This window comes from Chelonia mydas, chromosome 16 (genome assembly GCF_015237465.2).
Source record: "Chelonia mydas isolate rCheMyd1 chromosome 16, rCheMyd1.pri.v2, whole genome shotgun sequence".
NCBI classification, from domain to species: Eukaryota; Metazoa; Chordata; order Testudines; family Cheloniidae; genus Chelonia; species Chelonia mydas.
In genome coordinates, this window is record NC_057857.1 from 17,187,133 (window position 1) to 17,213,093 (window position 25,961).

Here is a 25,961-nt window from a genome sequence, read left to right on the forward strand (position 1 = left end):
GCCTTGCAAATGCATCTAGGGAATGTTAGAGTCCAAACTGTTTTCATTTGAAATCATGCTTCAGAATGTTGCTAGTGAGATTGTTCTGCAAAAATACACAGAACCTTCATTTTGGACTTTTCCTGTCTCCTTTTCATATTTTCCCTATAAATGGTCTCTTACAATCTCAATTAATGATCTTGGCAGTTGAGTTGAATAATTTACAGTATTAAGCAGAATAGGGAAAGGAGGTGCTGAATGAATACATTTGGGCCTTAGAAAGGTCTGGGCAAGAGAGTTCTATAAAGGCTTTGTCCACTGCAAAGCAGCACTTGCTTCTCTCTGATATTACAGTTCAGTATCATGGAGGTAACAGTTTGAAGGCATCATTCTGTGAAGTCAATAGGACGACTCATATGAATAATACTCTGCTTAAGTCACAATTCCATATAATAGTTCAAAAGCATCAGATAGGCAAGGATAGATTTAGGAGAGTAATAATGAAGAAAGCTTCTGTTAAACATGCACGTCTCTTGGTAAGGGTTGAAAGGAAAGAAATGTCTTAAAGAAAACAGGAGTGCTAGAGCCATACGTCAGCTGCAAAAGGGATTTTCTTGTTCAAGCTTTCTGTATAGTTAAACCTTAATGCATGTAACAGTTATGCATTTAGCCTCGTTAACGTGTCAAACTCTATTTATGCAGTTCCTATTTCAAACAAAATTAATGGGAGTGTCCATTATAAATAAGCTAGGAAGGATGTTTTTATTTAAGTTTTGACAAACCGCGTCTCGTATTTAATTGTAGCTGATCTCAATATTTTAAAAATCATGTCCAGAAATTATTTTTTTCAGTTGTTAAAGACTAAAGGGTTGAAAAAAAAAAATCAGACTTCTACATCTAGAAATGAGCACTGGTGTCTGGCTCCCAGTTCTATCTGCCATCGCTACCCCATTGTGTATATTAGGGCTTGATCTAGCAGGGCAGGATCAAGCCCTTAGGAGTCAGGGGATTGACATGTCTCATCCAGCACATGCTTAAACTCAAGAATGTGCACAGTCCCGTTGACTTCAGTGGCACTCATCACGTGCCTCCAGTTAAACGCCTTAAGTATTTTGCTGGATCAGAACCCTAGACCCCAATTCAGCCAGGTACTTATTTGAGGCTCTGGCCCTGATCCAGCAAAGCACTCAGGCACCTGCTTAACTGACTTCAGTTGGGCTACCCAGCTGCCAAAAGTTGAGCATGTTGCAGAATTGGGCCCATTCTCCAATACGCCTCAGTATTCATTATGCTTATTCCAAGAAGTTTTATTTTTAAAACTTTTTAAGCACTTTAACGTTTCTTTATAGAGAAATTCTGTATCCATCCCACCAAGCTAACAATAACACATCCATTCTACTGCGGATGAACTAGGTTTTCTGCACTCAGCACTTACTGTTAGCAAGTGCATTCACTACAGATCAGAGTTACCCCTGATTTATTTAGCTGTTACTATTTATGCATGTATCCATGATTACTATAAAATACTGTATGTTCAGAAAGTTTAACTTGGGCCCTGATCCTGCAGACACTTATGCAAAGGCTTTATTATACACGCTTGACCTTGGTCTCCTCAGGACTATTCAGGTGGGTAAAGTTAAGCATGTCTGCAGGAGCGGGCCTTACACGGCACGAAGGGGATGTTGTATTGTTTGCTTTTCTGCCCATCCCTCTCAATGTGATTGTCTATTTTCCCATCATTTATGCAGTGTTGATGTACTTATTGTAAATGCATTTATTGTCTCTTGATGTCAATGAAAGTGGTCTGAATGTGTCATCTGTACCAACTGTTTTTTCTTTTCCACGTTAACTGCCTTAGCACGCCTGATTATTATTTGTATTACAGCTCAAAATACTGACCCAGGCAAGGTATGGGGCAGGTAGATATTTGTGCAGATACACCCAATTTGGGATTGTATTAATTAGCGGTGGTCTGATTGCCACCTATTCCTTAACATAAGGGTGAGTCTCACAGAACAGAAATCTGCAGCCGCGTTTACCTGTGGTTAGCCGGCTGTGGGCGAGGCTGGAGTCTGCAGGACAGTGCTGTTACACAGCTGCTCAGTCTTCATTCTTGATTCAACAGCCCAGAGGTTTTGTGAACTCTTCCTGGGGAGCTTGAGATGGGATTTGACGAGTACCCCTGCTATAGCTGCTGCTCGTGTGCGTGAAGGGCTACGGAGAAGGTGTCAAAGCGAGTCCATTGAGCTGACTGGGAGCCATATGCTATCTGTCCCTTCATAGATTTCAAGCCAGAAGGGACCACTGTGATCTTCTGGTCTGACCTCCTGTATAACACAGGCCAGAGACCCTCCCGGAATAATTCCTAGAGCAGAGCATTCAGAAAAAACATCCAATCTTGAGTTATGTCCAGTAAAGACCCACAGAGGCCTGCTTACCTTCTAGCTAAACCCCCCGGCAGTCTAACAAGTGCAGCTAGTCCTCAGTGAGCCGCCTGATTGGCTGAGGGGATCAGCACTCTTGCTCTTAAGACCAGCAGCAGTAACAGGGTGCTGGCTGCTCAAAGCATTTGCTACAATGGTGCCTGCTTGTTCCCAGCCCCACTGCTGCCTTGGAACCAGCCGTGTCTCGCTACAGGCAACCCAGCTCTGACCTTCAGCTCCGATTCCTGACTCCGGCTCTGACATCTGGCCTCCGACTCCCAGGCTGACCCTGGGCTCCAGCTCCTATGACTAGGCACAACTGCCCACATCCCGGTCCCTCACAATTTAAAAATAGCCAGTAATGGGGAATCCACTATGACCTTGGTAAATTGTTCTGACACCTACTTACCCTCTCTGTTAAAATTTTTTTTACAGTCTGAATTTCTCTAGCTTTAACTTCTAGCTATTGAATCGTGTTCTATCTTTCTCTGCTAGATTGAAGAGCCCATTATCAAATATTTGTTCCCCGAGTAGGTACTTATAGACTGATCAAGTTCCCTTTAATCTTCTCTTTTTTAAGCTAAATAGCTTGAGCTCCATGCGTCTATCACTGATAAAGCATGTTTTCTGATCCTTTAATCATTCTCATGGCTCTTCTCTGAACCCGCTCCAATTTATCAATAGCCTTCTTGAATTGTGGACACCAGATCTGGACACAGTATCCGGCAGCAGTCACAGCAGAGCCAAATACAGAGGTAAAATAACATCTCTATTCCTACTTGAGATTTCTGCTTGGCCAGCTTGAGGTGCAGTGGCAAAGAGGTTAAGGTGCGTTATGACAATCCAGCAGGTCATGTGTTCAACTCTAGCTCAGTTTCACACTGAAAAGCTGCCTCCAGTTTACTCAGCTGCAGAACAGGTACCGGGATCCATAGGGTTGGGGAAGTCAAAAGTGGTTGGATGGAAAATGACACACCGTAAACCACATCAGCCTGATGAGCCATCTGTGGTTCGGGGCAGACTTTGCCTTCTCTGGGACACCACATCTTGTGGAAGTAGCTCTCCTGCACCAGAAGAGAGAGAGTTTTATTATTAACAATAATAAAACAACTACTGAATAAAATCATAGGAAGAGAGTAAATGTCACATAATTTTTAATGTTGTCATTTAGGGATGGCTCGTGGCTCTGGGTGTCCTGAAGCATCTGACTGCCAGAAGTTGAGAGTGGACGACGGGATAGATCACTGAAAAATTGCCCTGTTCTGTTCATTCTCTCTGAAGCATCTGGTCCCAGCCACTTTCAGAAGACAGCATGCTGGGCTAGATGGACCATTGTTCTGACCCAGTACAGCTATTCTTATTATTTTTGAAGGGGATGGGGACACAGGAGCAAACCCTTTCGGGGCTCAGCTACCCATCCGTGGGGTATATAGTGCCTGAAAATGAGACCTAAAATAGCCAGCACATGGCAGAAAAATGTGTACATAGCCAAATCTGTCTGAGTCGCCTCTCACAGGCAAACCACAATCTTAGCCACTTAAAAGTAGCTCCAAGGTTTCCAATACCAATTTGTCCAGCTTTTAATTAACCCCCTGACTACGCCCAGTGGTGCTCATTGTGCCTCTTACAGGTTATTATTATTAAAACTTACCTCTCTTGTGCCTTTGCTGGCTCACAAGACAGACTGGGCCAACTGTCCTTGGTTTTGGCCAGTTCAAAGTAATTAACTGGTGCTTAACCAGCTGTTAAACCAGGGTGAAATTCCTCAGCTTCCCTCTTTTAATATAGCACTTCCCATGTCAGGATAACAGACCTGATTCTCATTTGACCTCAGGTCCTTTACCCCCCTCTGACTCACTGAAAATGGATGCCAGTGCCCAGTACATTGTCAGAAAGGCTTAACCTTGTCTATGCCTTATGCTCTGTACTTGTTATGGCAATGTAGCTTAGCCAAGATCCCTCAGGTGGGGAGCATAACATTAACCTCACCCACCTAGCCCACCATAAAAACTGTCTGTGCCTTGTTTCCACTAGGATTTTACAGCAAGATAGCTAATAAGTGTTAGCGACCTTGCTCTTAAAAACCCACCTTTTTTGGCAGTGAGGACGCAGCCTGAGTGTACCAGATTTAGTCATGAAGAGCCAGCTAGTGGATACAGATGGGCAGATGGAAAGGGGAGAGTACTGTTCTACCACTTGCAAACGGGTGCAGGTGACAGCTGGAATCCAAGCGCTCATGCACCTGGGATGAAGCCCTGACCCTATTGAAATCAATGGGGGTTTTGCTATTGACTTCATTGTGGCCAGGACTTCTTTCCTGGAGCACAAAGGGCAGTCATGCAAATATTAGGCACACCAAGTATTTTCTTCCCTTTTTTTCCCTGGAGCTCTCTTTGGAAGCGCCGGAGAAACATATCAGGAGGTTTCCAAGTCCTACATCAAAGGGTTGGGTCTCGAAGGTGAGGAATGTTTAACCAAGAGAGTCGTCCGTTAGACATTTGAGTAAAGAGCTGTCGACAAAAAGCAAAGTTTTAAAAAGCATCTGAATAAAAATCAGTTCCCTTCTAAGTAAATCAGTTTCCATCTCCTTGGTGACCATGATGTCGTATCCCCCTAGTTCTCCGGTCATCCATGGAGTCTTCCAGAAAAACAGGGCAGACAAGACCTGAATTTCTGATGTAAAAAAACAAAACAACAACAACAACAAACCATTTAAACCAAACCAATCTACCACATCCAAGGCTTTCTTTATGTATCATTTAAAAGGGAACAAACCAATGCCCCTCCCCCCAGATCCTTTTCAGAACCATGCTGTACCTTACCTATGCTCCCAATCCTGCAAATAGAGCCACACTCCATGCATTGATTTCAGTGGTAAGGGTCCATCCACATGGATCCAGTTGCAGGATTAGGGCCTAAAGTGGGATGGTTGCTGAAAAATAAATCCTGAACCATTAGTTGGGGAAACCATGGAAGCAATAGCCTAGATCATTACAGCACTATGGCCCTGAGTCAGCAAAGCACTTGAGGCCTGGTCTACATAGTTTTTGTACCAGTGTGATTCTTTTTTTAACCAATATAGTTATACAGTACAATCCCTAGTGTGAACACAGTTAACCTGGGATACAGATGCCTTATACTGGTATAACTTATTCCCTTGCTTGTACAGGAAAAGCTATAAGAGTATAAGCACATTTATATCTGTCTCACTATGTCCACACTAGGGAGATTATACCACTTTGACCATACTGAAATATTTAAAGCCTTGAACACATCCCTATTCATCAAAGCGCCAACTACACTTGGATTTATGCATGCACTTGAAATTAAGCAGAGACATAAGTACTTGGCTGAATAGAAATGAAGTTAAGTACAGTAAAAGCTGTTTTATCCAGCATGTTGAGGGAATGGGGGCTGCTGGTAAGTGAAAAATGCCAGTTAACTAAGAGGGAGGGAGTTTGGGTGTGTGGGGGGGTGCGGGGCTGGGGATTGGGACATGGAAGGGGGTGCGGGGCACAGGCTATGGGAGGGAATTTGGATGCAGAAAGGGGGCTTGGGGCGCCAGATCTGGCGGGCGCTCTCCTCGGGCGGCTCCCCCAAACGGCAACCTGTAGAGGTGCGGCAGTGGCTCTGCGTAATGCCTCTGACCACAGGCATGGTTCCCAGCCAACGGGAGCTGCGAAGCTAACGCTTGGGGCGGAGGCAGTGTGCAGAGCCACCTGCCGCGCCTCCACATAGAAGTAGCCTGGACAGGTTGCTGCTCTTGGGGAGCCACGCAAGGTGAGTGCCCCCCAGATCCGGCACCCTGCACCCCCTCCCACACCCCAAGTTCCCTCCTGCACCCAAACTCCCTCCCAGAGCCTGCGCCCTGCACCCCCTCCCATGCCCCAAACCCCTGCCGGCCCCTTGCCAACTGGACTATAAACCGGAATTTCAATGAAGATCAGAAATGCTGGTTTATAGAGCTTTCCGGTTGAAGTGCCGGATAAAACATCTTTTACAGTACATGCTTAAACTTCAGCATGTACAGTCAATATTTTCAATCTCACAACTTCATGACATTGGAGGTTTTACTTAATGCCCCAGCATCTGGAGTCATGTGATTCTGAGAAAATCTCAATTTTCATTTATTATAAAAGGTAAGTTTCTCACCCTCAGGGTTGCAGAGAAAAGCTTGAAATCATGAGCAGATGCGACCCTAAAGGCTCAAAGCCCAGAGGGCAAATAAAACAAATGCAAAGTTATTATTTTTAAAAACTCCTGTGATTTTTTTAAGCCAGTTCCATGATTTTGAGGGTCTCAATTCATGATTTCTGAGGTTTGGCAATACTACTTAAGTGCTTTGCTGAATCAGGATCTCATACGATTTCAACCATGGTGAAGATCCGGGGGGAAGGAAGGAAACAAGCAACGTATAAAACTTCACACAAGCAGACATTTTTTTTTTTTATTATGAAAACAAAACAAATGCCCCAGGAGAGGGGTCCATGATTACCAGTAACATCAAAGATTACTTTCTAACTTTTTTTTTTAATTTTGTTGTGTCGAGGCCAGCATTTGCAATAAACAAGCTAAAACTAGTTACATTGACTCATTCTTCAGTAACTGACATTTACAGGAATATACTAGAAATGGCACTAAAAAGTCTTAAGAAAAAGAGTTACGGTAAATTTGCATGCACATCATACAGAAAAGTAACATTTGTTTTAAATATTTAAAAAAAAGGAAAAAGAACAAAATGTACAACAACAAATTGTTTTGGAATTGTTATGCCAGTTATCGGGGCGTAAGCTCTAAAAGGCCCGTGTCAAATCCTAGCTGGTGGGTTGTTTTATTTATTTTTAAAAAATGATTTTTTAAAAAGATATGTAAATACCATTTTTAAAAAATGCATCTAACCATTTTACAAGGAGGATAATGCTGCTAATGTAATGACCTCCTCCTGCCCTGTATTAATCTCGTATAACTCACAGCCTGCCCCAGTTGCACCATAATGTGAATTGCTTGTGTTTTAGAACATGTATTTTTAAAATCCATTACTAAAAAGTTGTTTTTTTTTTGGTCATGCCCCAACCCTAGCGGTAAAAAACATCATTTAAAAAAAGGAAACAAATTAAAAACTGGTCTAAGAGTCCCAAAAGTAGAAAAAAAAAGTAGAGAAAATTAAATTAGGTAACTGTAGTCTGATTCCACCAACCAGAGAACATGGAACGAGGCCACAACCCGAGTACTATTTGAATGCGTGTGTGTGTGTGTAAAAAAGTAGTAACTGGTTATACACATTTTTACATTCTGAATGGAAATCAGTTCTACAATTTCAAACCCTGTTGATAGGAAAGTTTAAAATCACAGCAATAAAAAAACTGAATTTGTTTTGCGTCAACTGTATCTATTCAGTGAAAAAGTTTTAATCAATACATTCGTCTTCTAGGTGAACTAGGGCCTGATCCCTGGGAGTCTGATATTCCTCAGCTTCCACAGGAGTCTAGGCCTTATGGTGAGACAAGAAATAGCCTTAACCTATGATCATTTGATAAAGCTTTTAAATGATATACTGACACTAGTTGATTAGGGACATGCACATTCTTCTCTTTTCTGCTGTGGGTGTTTGTTTGTTTTTTTACCCCCATTTTCTTACAAGTATCAAACTTCTTTTTATTTACTTGATGTAAACACTCCGGGGAAGATCATCAGCTTGCATAAATTGCCACCAATGACTATGTCCCTGAGTGAATTTCATATTAATTTAATAGATGTAACCCAGATGCACGTGGGGGAGGATTTCAGTATGAAGGAAATAGCTTATTTCTCAGGATTTTTTCCAGATTGGCATTGAATTGCTCAGATCTATTTAAAACCAAATAATCCTCAGTTTCATTTAACACGCATTAAAGGTTAAAACAAAAACAAAAAAGCAAAGAGGCAAACCCACCCTTCAAAAAGAATTAAACAAAAACAACAACAAAAACCCACCGTAAGCTCTAATTAGATGTATATTACATTTCCTCACAGTAACTTTTAAAAATATATTACTAAGGATCTGTTTGGGGGAGAAGTTTGTTTGTTTGTTTTTTAAACAACGAAGGGCAGCGTTTAAAAAAATACAGGAACTAAAATGAACCTCAGTTTAATGAAAAAGGTAAATTGTTAATTTCAGTAAGATGCTGGAGACCCTCATTCATCCATTCCTTGCGAATGCTTTAGGGCCCAATTCTGCAAGGCCCTGAGCACCTCCTGCAGAACGGCTGAATAGCCCATTGATTTCAAAGTGACTAGAGGCTCTTCAGCAGCCTATAGGAGGCATTCAGTGTCTTACAGAATCAGGCTCCATTCCTATAGCACAAGAGGATAACGCTTCCTGGGGCTTTGGCAGATTCTGTGTACTCCTGCTGTTGGTTTTGTCATTAAGACACATACACAAAGCCCCTTCAGCTGCATGACGGTCACGTCGGAATACCTCACCAGCTTTTCTGCCGACTGAGGGGACGATGGTGTAGTCTGTAGACAGATGCAAGGGGAAGCCACCTATTTAATCTCCGAGAGTCTATCCTCTGAAAGTCTGTCCAATAAAATGTGGTTACATGGGAATTAAGTGAGTGACAATTGAGCCTGGATACAGTAACTTTTGCACCAAAATGAACATTTTAGAGCAAAGATGCCCAAAAGTGCAAGCCATGGTGTTCGAGCAACAGGTCCCATAGATTCCCTCACTTTCAAAATAGAGGTGTGGCCTACTGGGACCACATGTCCCAGCATGCAAAGTTTCCTTTCTAGCTTTTTGGAAGCTAAACTTGCTGGGAACATTGCATGCTGGGATTTGCAGTCCTCAGAGGCCACACCCCTCTATTATAAAATGAGGACAGCTGCAACCTGCACCACTTTATGAGGGTAAGGTGCAGCCCAAAGGCTCTTGGCAGTCTGCTAATATGGGCCTCAGCAGGGCAAATGTCAAGGCTGTCCATGTTCGAGGCAACAAGGTAGCCTCAGGGAACTGGGGGCTTGGATAGGGAAAAGCATAACTTCTGTTAAACTCTGTATATTTTTTTTTCTTTACAATAAAAAGTTTTTTTTAAAAAATCAAGAATTCAATTTACTATACATTTCTGCCCCCCCCAGAGTACAAAGTTTATACTATAGAACTGGGGTTTTCCTAAAACTGGATTAAAAAAACAAAACAAAACAAAAACACAGAGAGAGAGAGAGAGAGAGAGAGAGAGAAAGATCTGTGGAAAAATTACAAATAAGAGAAAAGGGAAATGTGCAGCATCGGGAAGTCATCTATACCTGTAAGTCTCCAAATTCTGTACAAAAAAAGCAGGAGAAAAGAAGAAACAAACTGAGTACACAAACCGTGATAGAACACCGACACAGGAAATAATGGACCGTAGCACCTGTCGGTAAAAAGTCCAATACATTTAAATAAGGTCTCAGATTTATTTATTTTTTTAGGCTGGTTCGAACCATTTAAAAAACCCCTCTGCATTTCTGCTGTTCTTCACAATGCAGGTTTCTTAATGTTTCAAATGACCAATGGTGTTAATAAATAAAGTATTTATATATACATGAAATTAGGGACAGTGGCAATGGTGTACGTGTTGCAGCAGTGCAGGTTTAAACGTTAGGCTGGACTCTCATAGAAAATTGCGGAGCCTTACGGGGGGAAAAAAAGTCTTTTTTTTTTTCTGGTTTTCCGCCCCCCCCCCCGCCCCTCCCCCACTTCTTTTTTTTCTTGAGGTAAAAGTTTCAGTGTTTGGAAACCTGCACCCTGCGAGACACAGATGTAGCGTTCCCTCCTGGGAGCTCCTTGCTGATATAAAGATAGGATAAAAAACATTCCACCTCCCTGCCCCATTCCATTGGTGACGTGGCCTGGGCCGAAGCTACAGCACCCACTTTATCCCCGACCCGTCTAAAGCCTCTGATCTGGGAAGGTACTTGGAGCACATATCTGATTTTGAGCATGTGGGTTGTCTCCTTGATGTCCGGGGGTCTGGCTCATGAGGGTGGTTGAAAATTTTTTGATGGGGAATTGGAGGTTTTCATTGACACGAAGTGTCGATTTTCCTCAAAAAATTGTTGATTTTTGTTGAAAGCCTGAACGTGTTTTATTTTTTCAACAAAAAGTCAAAATTTTCACGGCAGGGCAGGGGGGCCTGACCAGCTCCACTGCTCACATGCTTAAAGTCAAGCACATGCTTAAGTACCTTCCTGAATTGGAGCCTACTCCTCTATCCCCCCTCCCCCCAAAAAGGATACATTTTAACAATCCACAGTACATGAGTTTTTGTTTTTGTCTTTTTATGTAAAAAGATGATAGCATCTGACATTTTCATCACACTGTAGACTTGGAGATTAAGAATACTAGTGCTAATAACAAATACACCAACTAGTTCAAAAGCTAACATCTTTCAGATACAGTACCATTTTACAGAGATTTCTTTTTAAAAAATTTTTTTTCCTTGCGTCGTAGTGAGCCAGGTTGGGTGTATTAAAAGGGAACTTTGAAGAAAAAAAAAAACCCAAAAAACTGTATACTACACCTTGCAGATTTTTCTATGGATCTCTTGTTAAGAGTTCAAAGCTCTTGTCACATCCAAGCAACCATCTTCAGTTAAAAAAATTTAGAGACTTTACGCAAAGTGAACTACTTATCATAAAGTCTAGTCACACGCACACACAAAAAAGATCTTTGACCTATTAAAAGCAAAGAAAAAAATTGGAAGATATTGTATAACACTGAATTTTTTAAAAAAATTGAAAAAATAAGAGAGAGAGAAAAAACCTGACCACCGTGGAACAAGAGTAGTATATTAACCATAGAAGGGAACACTGCAGAGTATTGGTGTGTATGTTGTCCTTTTTTTTTTTTCTTTTTTTTTTTTTAAGTGTCTGTAGTTTATTCCGAATCGCTGCTGTCCGAACTGGATCCGCTTGAGCTGCTGCTTCCGGATTCTGAGGAGCTGCTGCTGCTGAGACGGGAAGGGCCTCCGGATGGAGCAGAGCTGGACTTTTCTAGAGGGAAGTAGGTTGTGTCATTTATTTGGAAGATATCTGAATTATGAAAGAGTTATTCATATAAACCCCTCCCTACACTCTCCCCACCCTTGGGTTGAGCAGTCTATGGGCTGGTATGGTACAATCCGATAGCTGGGGCAACATCTGAAACCTCTGGAAAATTGGAGAAGGCCCAAGTGGAACTGCCCGGGTAGCAAGCTTTTTAGGTGGCCAATTATTTTAATAGCAAATGTTCACTGAAAAAACCCCAAACCAAACAACCCACGATAAATACAACTTGAATCTCAGGTTCGTGTCAACTGGATGGCACCAGCACCCACAGCCCACACTCAGCGTGCAGGGCCTGAAGCTGGCTAGCGCAGACTCCAGAGTGGGAGTTGCTGACACAGAGAGGACTTGGGCAACTTCCACCAGCTGTTTTTTTTTCGGGCTAGACCTAAGTTTCCAGCATGGGAAATAATCAGCCATTGTGATAAGATCTCGGGTTAGGGTGCAGCTGATGGTATGAAGGCTTGTGTGTGGAACAGCTAGAGCAACGTCACCTACATTCATGAATTTCCGTCGCTGGTATATCCACAGTGTATAGATCTGGGCCGGGACGGAGCCCTGAGGGAGGCCCGAGTTAAGAGTTCTTGGTCTACTGATCTGGCTATTAAGGTGTAGCTTAAAGCAGCGGTCCCCAGCCATCGCCGCCAAGAGATGGATTGTTCGCTGGCAGTGAACGATGCGGGAGATCGAGGAGGAGGCCCTGTCTCCAAACAGTGTCATATGCCGAGGACAAATCAGCCCCAATGCAGCTGGAGAGTGAAGCTACTTGTAAGCCTTAACTGATTCCTAATGGACATAAGCTAAACCGGAATAAGCTTGGTTTAAACTGAAATAAGACTGTCCACACAACCTGCTTTAACTAACTCACTTTAAAAGCATACTGTAAGTTAAACTGATGCAACTTACTCATGTAGACAAGCCCAAGTTAATAAAGACTAATAGTTTTGCTGGTAATGGTAATTGTGACACATCTGTATTTTTTTTTTTTTTTTTTAAGTAGACGCATCAGTCTAAAACTTAGCTCCACATATTAATTGATTCTCTCTCTACACATATATATGTCTCTATATAGTAATTGATTTGGCCCAGGACTATTCAGCAGTGAAACTTCACTACACATAGCCAATTAAGTGGGGCCAGTTACCTTTTTTTGCAGGTTTCTTGTTGTTGTTTAGCTGCCCGCTGACATCCTGTAACCGTTTTTCTAACTCTTTCTTCTTTTCCTGAGCTAACTCTTCTTTAGATTTTGCTGCTTGCTTTTTCCCACTTGCAGCTGTGGAGGAGGAACGCACAATTTCTGAGACTGTATGGTTGGGGGGAAAAAAAAGTGGACATCACTATTTTACAGGGCACACACAACTATGCAACTGCTCTGTAGTTACACTGCGAAGATCATGTGACCACATAGCAATTACACATCCCTACAGAGGACAACACAAAAAGTCGCATAGACTCTCAGATAACAATCACCCTTTACATGTTTTTTTTTGTTTTAAGATCTCTTGGTAACTATTTTAGAAGATAGAAATATCCATGTAATAACCTTGTAGTTACAGGTTACTTACCAGCCACTTATATGGTCAATAGTTACATTGTAATTAAAGAATTGTTACATGGGTTTTCTGCCCTGTAAAACAAAGTGTCCCATTAAAGGTTGTCAGATCAGGCATTTGCCATCAAGATCTAGATTTTTCATGCAAGAATTCAGCTGTTTTGTTGCTTAAAAAAAAAAAGAGAACTGCAACTGACACAGGCAAAAATAGCAGATGGCAAGAATGTATTTGCATTAGCTAGGATTAATACGTTAAAAGGTATCAACAATCCTCATGCTTCAGATCATAAATTAATGCTAGCTGAGGTGAGGAAGAAATATTCCCCCACAGAACAGTATTGTATACTTTCGACTGTTGCACATCAGATGTTGGCCACCATCAGAAACAGGACAGATGGTCCATTGGCTTGATCCTGGGACGAAATACCTAAATTCCGCGGTATTATTTTGAAGCAATGATAAACCAAAACCCTCCCACCAAAAACTTACACAGAGTACCCTCTGAAAGCTAAACATTGCAATAAGCAGAATGTGGCAGAAAAGTTTAGTTATATTCCATGGTGTTGACATTGTCACTGCAGTTCAGACAAAGCCCTGTTCATCAGTGCAGGGTATGCAAACTTCACACACCTGCACTAATGATACTCTGAGGTTTTCCATGTTCACACAGGCTTTGGTTGCAAAAATAAAATGCTCTGCCATACATAATTATTCTGGAGAGTCTCTGAATTGTTACAGCAGTAAAGGGATTCAGTCAAAATCCAGCTGATACAGTAGAACCTCAGAGTTGCGAACACCTCGGGAATGGAGGTTGTTCGTAACTCTGAACAAAACCTTATGGCTGTTCCCTCAAAATATTACAACTGAACAGTGACTTAAGCTTTGAAACTTAGTATGCAGTAGAAAGATGCTGCTTTCCCTTTATTTTTTTAGTAGTTTATGTTTAACACAGTACTGTACTGTATTTGCAATTTTTTCCCCGTCTCTGCTGATGCCTGATTGTGTACTTCCAGTTCCAAAGGAGGTGTGTGGTTGATTGGTCAGTTCATAACTCTGGTGTTTGTAACTCTGAGGTTCTACTGTACATTAAAAAGAAAAAAAAAACATATCAAGATGTCGGAAAAAAATAAATTTGCTTAGAGCTCTCTGGAAGTCATGTGGCAGCAAAATGGGCTACTATGCAGGGATCATAGTTATCTGCTACATTTGAGTCTTTGCTCCCGGAGGTGAGGGGTTGGGGACAAAGCAGAGACCACCCATCAAGGAAGGACAGTCTTACAGTTAAGACACAACTCAGGATATCAGGGCTCAATTCCTGGCTTTGCCACAGACTCTGCGTGTGACTTCGGGCAAGTCACTTCATCTCTCAGTGTTGGTTCCCCACCCTTTGTCTTGTCTATTTAGATTATATGCTCTTCACATCAGGGAACGTATCCTTCTAGGTGTATGCACAGCACCAAGCACAAGGAGGCCTGGATTTTGGTAGTGCTTTCTAGACGCTATCAGAATACAAACAACAATAAGCCCCTCACAGATTCTGGAGGGAAGGAGCGCCGTCCCGGGGAGCTTGGAACCTTCAGCCTTCCATGGAATAGGATTTTGGGGAGGGCAGAAACAGATTAAAGAGGAGGGTCTTGGATATTTCCACTGGGGGAAAGAGGCCTTTTAAAAAAATCACCGTCAGATTGCCAACAAGTAATCAATACTTGGAAAGAGAGTTTGATAAGAAGCGGGTCCTAATGAGCAACCCCTCGCCTCCCGCGCTGCGGGGCTGATGGGGAACTCGTGAGCCATGAGGTAACTTACAAAATGGTTTCCTTTGTTTTTTCTGTAAACAAGACTTGACGTATCTCTCCAGTTCTCGTAAAGTGGTGGGCTTCAAGGTTTCAAAATCTATTTCTATCTCATCGGGGTTGGAGTCCCTGAGGGAAGGTTCCCGGGATTGGATGATGTGCACTACCCGGCCCAGCTTTTCCCCCGGCAGGCGGTTGATGTCCAAGCTGAGCTGCCGCTTCTCGTCATAGGTCATGGGCAAGCCCTCCTCCTCCTCCTCAGAGTCGTAGGGTGCAGATGCCTGCTTGCCTCCTTTTTTAGGCTGCCTGGAGGGTTCGAAAGCACAAACACACTCGCTGGTGTATTGAGTTCATTTCTCCTCCCCTTGTACTAAATGTTCTACCACGAACGTTGACTGTTACAAACCATAACCTGGTGTTAAACCTGTGTTCAAGACCCAGCGATGTCAGGGGACTGAAGTATGTACTTAAATGCTGTCTCGAACAGGAATGCTAGTCCCGAATAGGGGCCTAACATCCCACGTCTAGCATCAAGACAATTCAGGATAAATTCAGTCTGGCATGTCGGCAGTTGTTACGGACTGTGAGAGCACCAGCCCAGTCAATAAGGGGTTAAAGAGCTCCTCTGGGCTCAATAGGCCCCACTCTGCTACACCCCTGAGGCTTATCAATCCTAGAGAAGGGCAGGTCCCTAAAAAGGAGGATGCTGGTTCAGGCTGGGCGGCATTCAAGAACAGACAAGTTCCCCAGGGGCCGTCTGCTGGGGACCTCGTCGAGAGCAGCAGCCAAACGAGCTCCCTGAGGAAACAGAGGGACCAGCTTTTTCCTTACTTTCCTTCTCAGAGACCCAGGACTTAGCCCAGGTTGTTTGGACAAAAGGGGTAAGGAGCCCAGATCTTCCCCCCAGGACTACTGGCCTTTACCCTACATGAGACTGCAGGGACGCGACCCTTTTCGTAGGCGGTGGAGGTATTGTGGCTTTTTTCTTTTGGACTACTTTAACACCTCCCTTCTTCCCGCCCCGGAAGAAAACAGACTCCCCCAGGGGCACAGCCAGAGAGCTGTACCCCAAGTCTGGAACCCAGATGACAGTCATACCCCTGTTCAGAGAAGGACATCCAAGACAAGAGAAGCACCTCACCCCTCACTCCAAGAGGGCGCCAGAGAGGTACAACCCATCACAGCACCATAGAACTAGATGGTGGATGTAACCCTTTCGGGTGCGCTTCGTTTGGTGAGGACTGGAAGAAACACTCATTTTTCACTTGGACTTCACTGGGATCAGGTTGGGGCCCTTTTTGCATTTTACAGTGTGTCTGCATTAGGGAGAGATAAGCCAGCTTGGAAAGAAGGGGCCAGATCCTGAACCCATGACAGAACTCCCACTCACTTCAACAGGAACAGGGACCTGGCCCAAAGTAACCGACACCAACCCAGACCCTCTGCCCATCTGGAACAGAACTGGAGCTTTTTCAAAGTTCTGAAATTTTCCTTAATGCTGGCCTAACTCTGCTCTCCTTGAAGTCAGTGGGATCCTCACCATTGACTTCAACAGACGCAGAGGTAGGTCAATGCCGAGTGCTTTTGAAATTCTCACCCAAGACGTTTACCCGATGTGACCCGCGTGTGGTTCCCCATCACTAGGCTAGTGTGGAGAACAGAAAGCTCATTCTACAAAACTGGCAAGGGAAGGGAAAGACTGACATATAGGAAGACTCTGGACAAGATGCCAAACACCCACCTGTTAGCTGTGGTCGTGCTGTTTGCTTTTTTAGCTGGTGCTTTCTTCTGCTGGGTCTGTTTGGCTGGTTGGGCCACCTTGGGTTTCTTCTCCTCCTCGGCTTTCACTTTGTGCTTCTCTTTTTCTTTCTCTTTCTCCTTGTCTTTCTTTTTCTTCTCTTTTTCCTTCTTCTCTTTTTTTTTCTTTGGTTTGTTCACGGGCGCTTGCGACAAAGCAGCTAGCTGCTCATGGACGGCCTTCAGCTGCGGGGAGAACAGACGAGTTGAGCCCCATTATCAACACACTCCGTTCTTCCAGGCACAGACAGCATCCCCCCACCCACCCACATGTGCTCACCCCTCTCCCATTTACACCAGCAGCTTTTGAAGTTAATCGTTAGGCTGAGTCTATTGATTTCAGCTGGGAGACTTTGTTTGATTTTTAGTAACCTTTCTTTAAAGAGTTAAATACGGGTCCACAGAAGTTGACCCTCGGGAGAAAACTCAGTTCCCATTCTTTAGGCAAATGAAAAGTAGCCACCTCTTGAATGGAGACACTCATGGAAAAGTAGGGAATTTAGTGGTTAGGACTGGGGCATCAGGACAGTTGGGTTCTATTCTTGGATCTGCCAATGACGTGCTGGGTAAGTCACTTGATTATTTAGGTATGTTCTGGTGGCACCTGGAAAACCCAACCAAGCCACCTTGTGTTTGGTGCTGCACGTACACATAAGAGACAGTCCCTGCCCTGTAGCTCTTACAGCCTAAACAGCCAAGACAGCCAACGGGAGAGAGAAAAGAAGAATCATTAACCCCATTTTACACAAAGGGAACTGAGACCCAGCGAAACTTGCCCAAGGTCACAAAGGGAGTAGGTAGTTCACTTGCGTATGCCTGCGTTTCCCTGCCTATAAAAAGGGTGTGATAATCTTTTCCTAGATTATCCCAGGGGTGTTGTGGGGTTTCATTCATATTTGCCAACTGCTTTGGGATCCTTGCGGGGGTGGGGGGGGATTTACAACAAAATGATACCCTCAAGTGCAGCTCTACTGTGCATTGTGTAGACGTGCACGCCATGTGCACAGACACACCGCTCACTATGGTGAGGCTGCTCAGAGCTGGCCTGCCGCTCACCTGCTCCTGGAGCTCGGCCAGCCTGGTCGCTCGCTCTTCTTCAGAGTCGGAGCTGTCCGAGTCAGACGAACTCTCCTCGCTGCTGTGGCTGCTTTCCGTGCTTTTACTGACGACCGGCGCCGTCGGAGGAGGTGGGGGAGGGGGCTCCACGGGCTCGTCCGGCATCTTTGCAAATCTCATCTCGAAGACGTCCTGCAGAGGTTGTTGGATTCAGGGCGACAAAGATGCCTCAGCCACAAAGACCTCATTCTGCATCTTTTAAGATCATGCTAGGAACCCAGCTCAATTGTGCGGTACAGAGAAGTAACTAGAAAGCATTCCTTGCCCCAGACAGTTTAGGGTCTAAAGTCATAAGAGGTGAATCCCAGCTCCTTGGAAGTCAATGGAAAGACTCTCAACAGGAGTTGGATCGCATTTTAATCTGTCTTTGTGAAATCATCTGAGACCTGCTTGTGGGGGGCTGATTATCAGATATATCCCTACTGTGAGATTCTTACACATTCCTCTGAAGTATCTGGCACTGACTACTGACAGAGATCAGACACTGAGCTAGATGGACCCTGGGTCTGATCGAGTCTGGCAATTCCCTGTGCATTTGCTTTCCTCATAACTGCTTACTTGCTGCTCCGCTGCTTGGTTAGACTCCCGCTCTAGGATTTAGCTCCTCCGTCCAGTTCGGAAAAAGCCCTGTCAGTACTGACACTAACAGCACCTCTGGTTTGCGAGCGTGAGAATATCTGCTGCAACAGCCTTGGAAGTTGGCTTTAGGATGGTACATTGCTAGCATAGTTGTCAGGCTGCACAATTTCTCCCACCTCTTCAGTGAGGCATTCAGAGGGGTGCGCTATGTAAACCCAAGGTCGCTCACCTATCACCTTGCGAAGCAATGATTAGGCCATACTTTGAGCAGAGGGTTCAGCTTTGAGTCACACCATGTGAAGAACAGGGTACAGCACAGGGCATCTAAGGCCCCTTCCAAATACCAGGGAAGTCAAGGACCCTCCTGGATTGAGACCAAGAGGAGCTGTGCGCGCGCAGAACCTTGAAGGCTCCTCCTAAGGGGGAACTAAAACGTACTCTCTGGAAGACGCATTTGCCAACATCTTTACCTGGAGTTTCCTGGCCATGGCTACAACTTCGTGGTCTGGGGGATTGTACTTGTAACAATTAGAGAACATTAACCGAATATCCGCTGCAAAACCTTGTGCGTCCTGGTATTCCCGGCTGTCCATTTTTTTCTGCAAACAAATAAGCCAAAGGGGGAGGGAGGGAGGGGAAAAGAGCCATAAGCAAAATGCATTCATAGCAACTGCACAGACGAAAGAGAGCTCAGAGTCGCTAAAAACCTGTTAGCCTGAGATAGCAGCAGGTTGGTCTAGCTTGCTTAATTCAAACTGATAAATGACATCTAGACTTCAGATAATATCTTAAATAAATCGAATCCTCTGACTGTTGTATCACAATGATTTTAATGATAATGTTCCAAGAAGTTCTGTTTACACTGACAGTCTATGAAAGATTGCAAGAGTTCATTTTCTACTAGAAACGAGGGTTCCAGAAAAAAGACGGAACTCTGCCTCTGCCAAAAGAGGGAATAAATTTCCAGTGTGCTGTCAAAGAGGGAGCGCACTGAAGGGTCACCCCTCTCGGTGTCTCTTCGGTCAGAGTCCCTGTCTCTGCCCAATTCCACCGGGTTTCCAAACTTTAAAGGGCTAGATCCTCAGTGGGTGCGTATCACCGCCCCGCTGTTGAAGCTAAGAGAGTGGTGATGTAAACCAGCTGAGACTGGCATACAGGTCTGCTCCTTAAAACTCTACTTCGTGTCCTTGATCCTAGATAATATATAGCACAATGTCAAGGGTAGCTGCTGCAAAACATTAATGGGATGAGCAAGCGTTTGCAGGATGGGACGCTAACTAAGAAAAGAACAGAGAAAGGAACAATGGAAGCTAGGGTCATCAGAGGACAAAGTTACAGTTGTTTGGGTGCATTAAATGTGCAATTTCATACCTTAACTTGTTGGGATTTTTTCCTCCCCTCGTAGATTCATAGATTTTAAGGCCAGGAGAGACCACTAGGGTCATCTAACCTGACATCCCGCAAAACCCAAGCCAGAAAATTCCACTCAGTGATTCCTGAATCGAGTCCAACAGAACTTGAGCTAGAATCTGTCTTTTAGAAAGCCATCCCATCCTGACTTAATGACTCCAAGTGACGGAGGCTCTATCGCAGCCCTTGGGAAGCTGTCCCAATCACTAATTACCCTCGCTGCATGAGCTAATTGTTACAGAGTAAAAATATTGCACCCTATTTCCAGTTCGAATTTTTCCAGCCTCAACGTCCACCCATTCCTTTTCCGTTTAACATAAACTCTGAACTCCCTGGGTTTGTAATGCTTGTTTAGAGAAAAATTGCAGCAGTCTTGGAGCAATTTTTTACTCTTCAGTACTCAGCCTTAAAGTCCAGTTTAATTGTAGTGCAGTGGGATATTTTATTGCATGACTTCATTCTGATAGACTTACGGTGAGATTTGTAGGTGCTCAGCAATTGCTTTTACAGAATGTGTAAAATCTAACAGCGGAGGCTTGATTTATATCTACCGTACAGAAATGCTGCATTTGCTGAATGGTTAAAAGCCTCCATTCTGCAGCTCTCTGCACCTGTATCTCTCTTTGAAGGGAGGAGGGTTTTGCATGCAGAGGGACTGCAGGCTTGGTATGGTAAAATTCACCCCTGTGCAAAGGGCCAGTGGAAAGCATATGTATCACACTTAAGTCATAAAGGCCCCAATATTTGATCCTAATGCATATAGAATTCCCATTCACTTCATTGGGAGATACACATGCCTAAGGGCTATGGAATGAGCCTTGTAATTAACTCAAAAGGGCTCAAGTGGGACTTCAGTGGCAGATAGTTCTTGTGCTGGCAATCTACACAGATGTGAATTTCATCCATACCGAACTAATTTTGGTAGGAAATCTGCCTTCAGAGCAGCGACCTTACTACACTAGCACTTCACACTGTGACTAGAAAGCCTGACAGACATGGCTGTGAGACAAGATCCCGTTTGGGGGGATTCAATAAGCCAGAGAATGCCTTTGAGCTGCAGGACCGGGGAGGAAGAGGGGAGGGGAGAGACAGATTTGTGCTCCTACAGATCAAGAACAGTTTGGCCTTTTATGAAAAACATTCCTGGCCAATTCCAAAGCAAAACAATACATTAAAACTAAAGAGCCCTGTTACTGTAAGATATGCCTTCCTGCTTGAAAGGCATTTTTGAGGATCTTGTGTTTGTTTAGCATGCCCAAAGGCTGATTATTGCCTATGACACACACATCAGTGCGTGAGGCTTCGGTTGCATCCAAAAGGAAAGGTTTTCTAACTCCAGGGCCTTTTGATCACTGGATTTTTCTTTTAATTTTTTTTTTTTTTTAAAGAAAGTTCACTCAGGAAAGACCGAGAATATGGACTTCAAACAGCTGCATGAAATGCCTTTGGGTTCTTGACTTGCCGAGCTGCTTAGCCACTAGCAGAGGAGGTATGTTTGCAATTGCAAGTCAGAATGAGAGAGTCTGGTGAGAGAGGGGAAGGGAAAGGCTTAGGGTACAGCTCTGCTGCAATCAGGTGTGAATGCAGCACCTGTCGCTATACCTGAGCTAGCTTTCATTCACCTCGTTTGTGTGCCATGGCAGCAGGATTTCTGCGCAGGCTAGCTGCCCAGGTAATTGCCCAGGGTCCCAGGCATGTTTAACCCTGTGCTTCTGCAGCTACCCTGCTATCGGTACATGAGCCAGCTAGATCAAAACTAGCTCGGGCATGGCTATGCATGCTGCTATCACACCTCCGACTGCAGTGTGGACACACCCTAGGCACCCAACTTGCACTGACTCCCTTCAGAAAGCCCAGCCCTAGGGCTTACGGAGTCTTTTAAATTAGTAATTTCATGACGTGAGACCCTGCTGCCCCTGCTGTATGGTTCAGGGACAAGGGAGCAGACCCTCAGTGGATGTAAATCAGGGTTGCTCCGATGCCTTCCATCGCGCTGTGCCAATTTACGTCAGCTGGCATTCAGTCCAGGACTTTTCACAACCCGCCCGGAAGTTACATGAACTCATAGGTTAGTTATTTTAAACCTAGAGGAAATTATCCCCTGGAATAGCTGCAACTAAAGAAATCTTTATAACTCCCTGAAAAAAAAATGTCCCCCTGCTTTAAAACCCTGAACTGGGCTGCTGCGAAACCACAGCAGTTTGCTACAAGAAAATTCACAGACTTGCACGTTTAACTCCCTGGAGACCAGTGGTTTATTCTGAAAGCAGCACTAAACAAATCCTCTTACACGGCAATGCTGAGTATGGTTACTTGTGTCCTCTGAGGTAAATAAAGGGCAAACACATCCATATTTCTGTCTCCTCAGTGACAAAGAGAGACCTAACGGCCAGAGCACAGGACTGGGAGTCAGGTGCTCTGGGTTCCATTCCCAGCTCTCGCCCTGGGTGACCTTAGGCATAACGTTTCAACTCCCTGTGCCTCAGTCTCCCCATCTGGAAAACAGGGATGATGCCGCAGCGCTGTGAAGAGAGTGGATTAATGTTTGTCCTTGGATACAGCTACGGGAACCGCAAAGGGTTAGTCCTGAGTCCAGGCTCCATGGCAATTATTTGTAACCTATTCAAGTGTAATTACCAAATAACCTGCAGCAGCCACAGAGATGTTACAATTCAATCCATCCTCTTTCACTGATCTAGTGTCCTCCAGAACCCCCTCAATAGGTATCATTCCTGCTCGCCACTCCACCAAACAGTTCCACTCTCTGATGACCATGAACGAATTACACGCTCTATAGCATCTGTTTTGCTCTGTGATGCTCCGGGAATTTACGTGGGCACATGCTCATTAATAGTAGAAACCTCTGCCAATCCCTTATGCCAGGAATCAGACAGGAGAGCCCTACAATTCCCTCAGCTCTTCCCATTCTGTCTGATCCACTCTACCCTGCAGCACCCCCTTCATACACATTCCCACTCTGCACTAAAGATCCTTTCTCTGTCAGCCGGCCAGCCAGAATCAGCTCAGTTGTATTTCCTCATCATCTCTCCTTTTCTGGAGACAGTCCTGGCAACCAGCCCAGCCCACCTCACTGGTACAAACATAGTCAGAAAGTACCCTCCAAAACATCTGAGATATACCTACTGCTTTACAATTCACTGCAGGGCCTTAGACAAATACCTACTGAGACATGACATATTAACTCTGCAAAATCAACCCTCACACATCCAGGGAGCAGGAGTGACAGGCACACACAATCCCATATATTCTAGTTGCTAAAGAGGTAATTTCTGCATAAAGCATTCAGCATCAACTCAAGGGACTGTGGCTGCACTCCGTGTACCAGCACGATGATCATTACTAAAGAATTGAACCCGGGACCTTCAGACCCATAAACAAAGCCCTCCGGCACTTCTGGTCTAGGAGCTGGAACATTTTGTTAACGTTACACTATATAGGGCCTGTCTCAATTAAATCATGCTATGGTCATTTATGAAAAAGTCTCAACAAGCCAAAAGTGACAGCACCAGTAAAACAGTTCAGAAGAAAATAATCCCAGACAGCACTTCAAAGAGAATTTCTTAAGAAAAGTGCTACCCCGCAAAAGGCAGTTCCAGAGTCTTTATCTATAAAAGACTCTGCAGGGTTCACCGTTCTCCAACCTTCCCTACTGTACTAATAAAGTACAGACTGCAAATGGGAGGAGAGCGTCAGTTGCATAGACAATGCAGTCAGAGGTCCACACGTTTTATACATTACAATCAAGAATTTGAGATCCATAAAAGCATGCACTGAAAGACAATGGCGAGGACCCTGAATGTGAATTTAGTGCTGGCCAAAGAAACCACAGTGTCCTCAGATAGGTCTGTTTTTCTTAAAAACATGGATAATAGCCCAGAACTCATCTCAAGCATCTTGCTTCCATGGATCATTGGGGAAAACCCTGGACTCACTGAAGTCAACGGGGCCATGCCATTGACTTCAGTAAGACCAGGATTTCATTCCTTAGATCTGTATCTTGGGGGGGGGGGGGGGGCGGGGAGGAGAGAATTCCACTTGCCTTACTCACTTGGGACTTGATGTTGCAAGGTGCTACGCATCTCTAGAAATGCCCTCTGCACCTTTGGCTTCCAATGACATCAAGAAAGTTGAATGCACTTGGTACCTTCCAAGATTGGGCCCATAAATAGTCCACTGAAGTCAATGCACTACTCGAGTGAGATAGCCAAGAAGGATCTGGCCATTGGTAATTTACTGACTGTTCTTAGCACAAGACAGCAGAGGTGCTGGAACAATTTGTATAGTGGGGGTGCTGAGAGCCACTGAATCAAGCTGTAAAACCTGTATATGATGGAAACCGCTTCAAGCCACGGGATGCGGCAGCACCCCCAGCACCCATAGGTCCAGCACCTATGCAAGACAGCTAGAGAAGATTTTATTCATAATTCCAAAAAATCATATTACCAAATTGGGAGTCCGTACTGGGGTAAGGTACGGACTGGGACAGGGACAGTCAACTTTCGAACAAATATCCTTCAAAACCCCATTAAAGAAATCAGAGATCTTTACAGATATTCAGGGCTGGATTTGGAATTGTGTGCATGCAGTAACTGTGGGCGTAAATAACTGCAAGTGCATGAACCCACCCAATTACATCCACAGGTATCTAATCATAGAACTACAGACTTTGTTAGGAGTCGTCTTAAAAATTAGGGCCTAGGTCTAGATTTCTCAATTCCAGATGATTAACTCTAACACCTCATCACCGTCAGCAATATTTCATATGAAAGGAAAAGGGAGCCATGTGAAAGGAATAATAATAAAACCCTACAATCTAATAGCCATATCCCGCAAACACTTATACGCCCCAGCAAATTTACTCACGTGGGCAGCAGGGGTGCTGGAACAATTTGTACAGTGGGGGTCCTGAGAGCCATCGAACCAAACTGTAAACCCTGTATATAATGGAAACCACTTCAAGCCAGGGGGTGCAGCACCCCTAGTTCCAGCACCTACGGTGAGCAGTGCCAGCAGCCTTAATGGGATGCCTCTTGTCAATAAAATTACATGTGCAAAAGAATTAACAGGATCATGCTTTAAGCCAGGTATGTCCCTCCCCAGGGTATCCTATCTGTCTGTCTTATAGCCCACATCCTGCAAACACTTAAGCAGGTAACTTTACCCATGATTAACTCCAATGAAGTTGATGGGATTACTCATCTGCATAAGCGCTTGCAGGATTGGGGCTTTACACTGTAAATTCTCCACTATTGAGACAAACGGATTGTTTGGTTTATAAACATTTCAGGTGTGTCTTCTTCCTATATGTATTCCAGTTCCATTGCAGAGCAAGGATCGAGGCAGGAATGTCAATCTAACAGAGTCATATAGATGTAGAGCTGGGAGAGGCCTGAAGAGGTCATCTAGTCCAGTTCCTGGGACTAAGGCAGGTCCAAGTAAACTACACCATCCCTGACAGATGTTGGTCTAACCTTTTCTTAAAAACCTCCAATGATGGGGATTCCACAACCTCCCTTGGTAACGTGTTGCAGTGCTTAACTATCCTTACTGTTAGAAAGTTTTTCCTAATATCTAACCTAAATCTCCCTTGCTGCAAACTAAGCTGATTAGTTCTTGTACGACCTTCAGTGGACATGGAGAGCAATTGATCGCCGTCCTTACTGTGTAAACAATAAGAATCACAGTCAATCTATGCTAGATTAAAACTTCCATGACTGAGAGTGCTACCAAGGCAGACAGCCAAGCTGCTCGAGGCAGGAGGAAGGAACTGCTCCAAAATGATCTAATGGGGAGCACTAGTAAGCTTGAAAGTCCCCTCCATGGTCTGACCCTGCTCCCTCTGAAGTCAGTGAGAGTTCTGCTTAAGGCTTTGATGGCAGCAGGATTGGGCTCCTAGTCAGTACTGGAGCTGCTGACACCTGGAAGTGAGTGGGGAAAATGGACACACGAAGCTGAGCATAGATTTTCTGATGGTGGATAAGGTTCTGTGATCTCATCCATGTGGATGGAGCCTCATGGCCACCTGGAGCCTAGTGGGCCTCCATAGGAATCCACAAAGCAAATCTGAAGGGCAGGGGATAGGGCATGGCAATCCAAACAGGACACTGCCCACCCCATGCATCCTAGAGGAGCCGCCACTGCTGGTCACCCAAAGATAGCAAGGTGGCAGCCGCATCTTAGGGCTGAAATGCAAGGGGGACCTCAGCCCTCCAGTGGGGACATGGAGGA

General features: G+C 44.4%; 1 protein-coding gene across 5 annotated transcripts in view; it reads right to left on the bottom strand.

Moving 5' to 3' along the window:
• Positions 1-9,822: 9,822 nt before the first annotated feature.
• Positions 9,823-25,961, bottom strand: part of BRD3 (bromodomain containing 3) — a 49,186-nt gene continuing 33,047 nt past the window's right edge. The window contains exons 7-12 of one of the 5 annotated variants that reach the window (XM_007061011.4): positions 18,773-18,901; positions 17,664-17,855; positions 16,552-16,793; positions 14,824-15,116; positions 12,610-12,738; positions 9,823-11,414 (exon numbers count right to left, since the gene is read on the bottom strand). In XM_007061011.4, coding sequence (XP_007061073.1) covers positions 11,299-11,414; positions 12,610-12,738; positions 14,824-15,116; positions 16,552-16,793; positions 17,664-17,855; positions 18,773-18,901 — 1,101 coding nt within the window. In that variant the 3' untranslated portion in view covers positions 9,823-11,298. Of the gene's footprint in view, positions 11,415-12,609; positions 13,093-14,823; positions 15,117-16,551; positions 16,794-17,663; positions 17,856-18,772; positions 18,902-25,961 lie in introns of those variants that run through there. The other 4 variants (XM_007061010.4, XM_037879292.2, XM_037879291.2 and 1 more) reach the window with 4 other exon arrangements.